A 7,295-nucleotide genomic window follows, 5' to 3' on the forward strand; every position below is an offset into this window, starting at 1 on the left:
CCTGGGCTCCGGCGATGGCGAGGGCGAGGGGAGTCCACTCTCCCGCCGCGGCTCGTCCGCGGGGGCGCCGGGCCCGTCGCTCCCCCGGCGGCCCGGAGCGCTCCTCGGCCCCCGCCCCGAGGCGTCCAGGCCAGGCCGCCCCTCCTCGGCGCCGCGCCGCTGCCCGCGCGGGCCGGGCCGCCTCGAGCTCCCGGGCCGCCCCGCGGCGGGGGGCCTCTCTCGCGGGGCGCCCGGCTCCCCTCACCCGCTTCCGCTCCCTGGGCGGCCGCGGAGCCGAGGGAGGGCGGGAAAGGCCTCTCGAGGAGAACGGGCGGGCGCGAACGCGGGCTCCGGCACCCAAGCCGCTCCGTTCCCGCAGCGGCGACGACGACCAGGGCCGTGTTGTTGCTGCCAACTTGTCGAGGGAACACTGAGCATGCGCGCGCGGAGACCACATCCGGGTAATTTCAGGGTTTGGCCCTTTTTCCCCCGCAGCTTTCCTTTCTCCCGGCTGCCCCCGCCTCCCGCCCCTAGTGACGGGCGGGTCGCTCTGCGCAGGCGCCCGCGGGGCAGCACCAGTCGGCTGGCTGCCGGGAGTCCCGACCCGGGCTCGGGCCGGGCGGAGCGCGCTGCCGCACGATGGTGCGGGGAAGGGTTGCTTGGAGGGAGTGGTCCTGAGAGAAACTGGCATCCCTCTGCAAAAAAGTATCCAAGCGTCGCGGGAGAGTTCGCGTATAGTGGGCATCCAGTAAGTGTTTATAAATAGCGACCTGCCGGGCCTTGTGTTTTGAGGACCTGCGTGGGCACAAATATTAGACTTTGACAGCCAGCCCCAGGGAGAAGGGGGTTGTAGCGGTTTACTTTGGGAAGAAACTGGCGATGACCGCACCCTCCTTCCGTTTCCACCAGCCCTGGATCACTAGATCCAAAAGTGTCTACACTCGAGAGACTCCCCTTTGAGTTAAAGAGATGCACAGTGGAGTCAAGGAATCACACATTTGAGAGCTTGGCCAGATGTTACGAAAAGTGAGTGGTTCTTGTTGGAAGAGAGTTAGGGGCAACCTCAAAGTTGGAGGGGACCTTCGCAGACCTGCCACACACCTGTTAACTAGGTTACCTCTGGGTAAGGAAAGGCGTAAACTCTGCTTCTTTGAACATTTTACAAGATGCATGCATTTCTTTTATATTTAAACAGTTTCAGAAAACACATACTGGTTATATATATTTTTCACCAACCAGGAAATAGTTCCGTTGCAGATCTCACCAAGACTAATTATTAGAAAGGTCTAAAGTCATTTCTTAAGTCTCATGCCCCAGAAACTGTCTAGTGCCCCTCCTACCTTTCACACACAGTGCCCCACCCCCTGGCCCCATGCTGTCCTCGCCATCACAGCCTGGGCTCTTCCCTCTTCTACCAGAAAGCCTCTAAAACTATCATCTTCACTGGTGTTCCATTACCCCTGGGGTTCATGAAGGCTTTCCAAGACTAGTTTTAAGGGAATTCATTCCAGATCTTCCACCACTATATGTACTATTTTCTAGAAGTGCTCATCTTGAGAAAGCACCTGAGAACACTGCATTCCCTTTCAAAACTGCCCTTCTCCCACCTCGTGAAAAAAAGTCAACACTTGCACCAGTTACTATCTACCGAAGATGTAAAAACCTCCAGGGCAATTCAAAGGGACAATTCAAAAATTGGTGTCTGTGCAAGAAAGTGAATGAGACAAATGAATGAGTTATAAATTCTTTTGCAAGGCAGGTGGTTTGCAGTTCTTTGCTATCAATGAAATTGAAGGAAGACCTAACCAGGTGAATTGATAACAGATCAACATGTGATTCTTAGGCCATATACCTCAGAAGGAGTTAAAAGAATTGAGTAACATGGCTTTGACTAAACTTCTTCCATTCCCATCTGTATTAATCTATTGTTATATAACAATATTATCACAAATTTAACAGCTTAAAATAACACACATTTATTGGCTCACAGGTTCTCTGGGTCAGGAGGAGTCCAGGCATGGCTTATCTGGGTCCTCTACAAGATCACAAAGTGAGGCTTGACTGGGAAAAGATCCACTTCCAGACTCAGGTGGTTATTGGCAGCATTCAGTTCCCTGCAAACTGCAGGACTGAGGGCCTTAGTCCCTTGCTGGCTGTTGGCTGAAGGCCCCCTCAGTTTGTTGACATGTGGCCCTCTCCATAGGGAAGCTTATAATATGGCAGCTTGCTTCTTCAAAGCCAGTGAGGGGGAGAGTCTCAGTGTAAGACACTAGTTACAATCTTATGTAACATAATCAAGTACACATGATCACACACATCCTGTCACCTTTGTCATACTCTGTTGGCCATACTCTGCTGTGATTGGAAGCAATCACAAGTCCCACCCCCACTCAAAGGATGGAGACCACACAAGGGCATGCACACCAGGATGTGGGGATAATATGGGGCCACATTAGGGTATGTCCACCACACCATCTGTTTATTTATGCAAATGACAATCCCTTTAACTCAACTGCCTCAGAATTTCTCTTCAGGTTCCCTTCACCTTCTTGCTTAAGGGAAACCTGACTTTCCCCTGGGACACTGCTTCCACTTCCCCCTTTCAAGTAGTGCCAACTGTGTTTTCAACCAAAAGCCTCTTAGACTGTGCCTGGAGGTGAGGTAGGTGTCCTCCTTGCTCCTCAACATTGCTTCCAGACCATCCCTCTCTCTCCTCCCTTTTAACCTGCAGCTTTAAATCTTGTAATCCAGTAGCCCTCAACATTGCTCTCATTCCCCTTCATTTTTTCACCATTTGTTCCTGTCAGTCACTCCAATACCACTTCTGCCTTAATTCTAGGTGCTTATAACATATTCTTAGATGATCTTCCCAATACCCTGACCTCTCAGCTCCTTGACTTCTCCAAGGATCTTGTCTTACCCTAACTCAGCCACTCACTCTCATGGGCATAATCACCAGAGCCTTATGAAACTTTGCAACTTCCTTATCATCACAGTGTCAAACATATCACACAGTGAACACCACCTCATATTTCCACATTTCCCTGTAGTACTCTGACTCCAGCAATTCTTCAACCTACATATCTGCTCTCTCCCATCCTTAACCCAGCTTAAACCCCTGACCAGTCATTACAATCACTCTCTTGCACATACCCTCAGCCCCTCCCCCCTCCCCCTTTGTTGTGCTTGCTGGACAAAACTACAATCCTGATTCAAGCCAGCTCTCCATCTCCTCCATGCCAGCACCCATGCATCTGAATGTGGCTAGAGAAAAAAACACAATCACACTGACTAGTTTCACTTTAATTTCATCACTGTGAACCTCAAGTGAGCCCTTAGTGCTGCCCAGGAATCCTGCTTCTCTCCTCCATTCTTCTGGATTTCATACCTTCTCTGTCTTCTAACCTACACCTCCTTCCCTCTCATCCTCATTTTCAGTTAATAACCTTGCTTCCTATTTCATTGAGAAAATTGAAGCAATGAGATGAAAACTTCCACATAATCCTCTTCTGTACCTTCCTTTCCATTACCTAGTTGATTTTCCATGCTCCTAGCTAAAGCCAGGCCCTCTGCTAAGGCAATCTCATCTTGCCTGCTCAAGATCATCACCATCACTCCAGCAATTATCCCCCCTTGTCTATGTTATCAGTGTTTCCCTCTCTACTGGGGCATTCCCGTAAGCTTATATGCAGCTGTTGTTTCTCCAATTCTACAAAATCTTCTCTTTGACTCACTTCCACCGTCAGCTACTGCCCCATTTCTCTGCTTCGTTTGCAACAAAACTTCTAAAGGAGTTTTCTGTACCTTCTGTCTCTAGTTCTTCTCCTCCCATTCTGCAGCAGCAGAATACGTGCCATATGATACAATTTATATAAAGTTCAAAAACATGGCAAATACAATGTGTATGATAAGACTACCTACATATGTAATGGAATCATAACAACACACACAATGTTACATCCATGGCATATTTTAGGTCTTCAGCTGAGAGAGTCTCCCACTGTCTCTTAAACACACTCCATTCCTGCTTTCACCTTACTACTCTATCAAAGCTACTCATGTCAGGATCAATAATGAACTTCACAATGATGTATTCTCAGCTCTCATCTTAATTGACCTGACTCTAAGAGTTGACACAGCCAATCACTTGATTCACCTTTTGTTTTTATTTGTTTATTTTATTTTTTGAGGAAGATTAGCCCTGAGCTAACTACTGCCAATCCTCCTCTTTTTGCTGAGGAAGACTGGCCCTGAGCTAACATCCATGCCTATCTTTCTCCACTTTATACGTGGGACACCTACCACAGCATGGCCTTTGCCAAGTGGTGCCATGTCCACACCTGGGATCCAAACCAGCGAACTCCGGGCCGCCGAGAAGCAGAATGTACAAACTTAACCACTGCACCACCAGGCCAGCCCCTCACCTTTTGTTTTTAACTACACCCTCTTGCTTTTCTTCCTTCATCACTGGTCTCTCCTTCCCTGTCTTATTTCTTCTTTGTTGATTCCATCTTTTCTCCCAGACCTCCTAACCTTGTAGTGGCCCAGGGCTCATTCTTTGGATTGCTTCTCTTTCTGTCTATACTCATTTTATTGGTGATCTCATCAAGTCTCCTAACTTTCAATACTGTCTAAGATAAATGATAATGTGTATGATGACAACTCCCAGATTTATATCTTAAGCTCAGACGTCTCATCTGAACTCTAGATTCTGGTACCCGTTAATCTACTGCACACCTCAAACTTAACATGCTACAAAACGAACAGTATTCTCCCTCAAACCTGTTCAACCCACCAACTTTCCTATCTTGGTTGATGACAAGTCCGTCCTTCAAGTTGCTCAGACCAAAAACCCTGGAGTCATGATGGACTTCCCTCTTTCTTTTATATCTCCTGTCTAGTCCAGAATCACAGCATTTCTCACCACCTCCACTGCTTCCCCCAGTCTGAGCCACCATCATCACATGCTTTGATTAGTCTTCTAAAAGCTCTCCCTGATCTCAGTCTTGCTCATTAGAGTCTATTCTCAACATGAGAGCCAGAGTGGTCCTCCTAAAACATGTCAGGTCGTGTCACTCCTCTACTTAAATCCCTGCAATGGCTCCTCATTTCACTCAGAGTAAAAGTCTGTGTCCTTACAACAGTCTACAGGGTTCTACAAGATCTGCATCACTGCCCCACCCTGATCATTACCTCTCTGATCTCATCTCCTGTTATTCTCCTCTTGGATAACTGCTGCAACCTTACTGACCTCCTTTGTTGACCCTAGAAGATAACAGCAGTGTTCCCAAGTTAAGGCCTTTGCATTGGCTGTTCCTTCTGCCTGGTACAACTTTCCTGCAGATATCTGCATTGCTAACTCCCTCAGCTACTTTAGTCAAATATCACCTTCTCAATGAGGCCCACCCTGACCTTTTTAAAATCACAACCCATTCTGAACCCTCACTCTGAACTCCAGATACCCCTTACCCATAGCTTTTCCCGTAGCTCTTATCTTCTAACATGCTGTATTATTTACTTATGTGTTGTGCTTATTGCATATTGTGTATCACTTGCCACTAGAATATAAGCTCCATGAGGGCAGGGATTTATCTATAGTGTTTACTAATGTATCCCAAGTGCCTAGAGTAGCAATTTACACATAGGAGGTGCTCAGTAAATATTTGTTGAGTGAATGAACAAGGTGTTTCATGCTTCTATCCATACAAGTGAAAACTAGGAATAGAATTGACTCTGAATCTTCTTTCATTCTGGCAAAAATATTCTACACTTTAATTTTAATAGATTATCAAAATTTGTAATATTTTATGTTGTTTAGATCAATTAAGCGTTTAAAATTGTATCAATATAAAATCAAGATGAGTTTTTTTAAACTTAAAAACTCAGTCAAAAGATCTTTTTAAAAATTTTTTGTAGGGAAATACGATAGGCTGATCAATAAAAGATTTTCCAGCCTAAAAATCTTATATTAAAATGTTCAGGAGCAAGTTGAAAGGAAACAAAAGATAAGTAGAAGAAGAGTGATGTAAAATTTCTTTTAAAGAAAACCTTGTTCATGTATTTTTTAAATAGATGATAAATGCATTATGATATTTACATTCTCTTGGATACACTTAAAGAATGATGTAACAATCTTACTTTAAAATGCCAATACTTATAATATGCCAGAAATAACAAACTCTGTCATTATTTAAACTTAAGATGAAACATTTTAGATCTGACCTTTAAAAATATAAGAAGAAACACAGTTTCTCAATTTCTTTAGGAGGTAAGCAAGCAAGAAATTTTGAAGACCACAGTCCCAAAGCGCTTCAAGGAAGCTAAGCAACCACCTTTCCTGAGACTTCTCCAGGAGAAACATCTCAATTCCCACATCCATCTCTGACCCGAGCAGGCAAAGACTTGAAAGCTGTCTTTCCCTTTTGCTTTCATTGATGGCTCTCCCTCCTATGAATGGGAGCTTCCCAAGGGTGAGGACAATACAGAACTTTAAGCTTTTCATCCCAGAGGTGGAGACAGAGAGCTCTCACCTCCAGCACTGCCCACTAGGAAGCAATAGAGTAATATGTTAACGTGGAAATGACCTAGCAATTGACAGCTCCAGGCACAGATCAGCATCAAGACATTTTAGACTTAACCCGATGTTTTTAAAAATAATCCAAGTTGCCTTTGAAACATCACTTAACATTGATTAACCTGAACACATTTCTAAAAGCACCATAGTAAACTCTGTCATCTCCTATGGCTTAAAGTGGAGGAAGGTCTGTTGGAGGGTGCCTGATGGGCATTTGACTATCAGGTGATTTGTTCTTCTAGCTTTAGAGGAAGCCAAAGACTTGGTGAGGAAGAGAGAAGATAGGTGGAGCCAAGGCTCCATTTTATTTATTTATTTATGTATTTTCTAAAAAGCTATAATAGCTGCTCTCCATGCCAGATCCAGCAAGGGCCACAAGGGCAGCTGTGGACAGAATCCCAAGGGGCACAGGGGTGGAGGCAGGAAGGAAGGAATTAGGTGGGAGGGGAAGGGAAATCACAGCCCACCTTTGTCTAATAGCAGTCCTGTAAGTATTAACAGGCTGGGAGGCCTCGGCAAGTGAGGGACAGGAGCAGTCCAACACCCTTTTGTCAGTCCTAACTGCAATGAACGTTTTATTCAAAATTTATCAGGTACCAAGTACTAAGGGATTCAGAGATAAATCCACTATAGCACATGACCTTGGGTAGCTCCCAGTCTAGTAGGGGAAGAGTGAAGTGTTAATAGACAATTCTGATGATGTGAGAATGGAATACTGTGAGAGAAAAGAGAAGGAGCAACC

At 45.5% G+C, this 7,295-nt stretch overlaps 1 protein-coding gene across 1 annotated transcript in view; it reads left to right on the top strand.

The window, feature by feature from the left end:
• Nucleotides 1-461, top strand: part of LOC124245109 (translation initiation factor IF-2-like) — a 14,362-nt gene extending 13,901 nt beyond the window's left edge. Inside the window, exon 2 of the mRNA XM_046672295.1 lies at nt 1-461. Coding sequence (XP_046528251.1) covers nt 15-413 — 399 coding nt within the window. The 5' untranslated portion in view covers nt 1-14 and the 3' untranslated portion in view covers nt 414-461.
• The last annotated feature ends 6,834 nt before the right edge of the window (nt 462-7,295 follow it).

Source organism: Equus quagga, chromosome 9, assembly GCF_021613505.1.
Source record: "Equus quagga isolate Etosha38 chromosome 9, UCLA_HA_Equagga_1.0, whole genome shotgun sequence".
Lineage (NCBI taxonomy): Eukaryota > Metazoa > Chordata > Mammalia > Perissodactyla > Equidae > Equus > Equus quagga.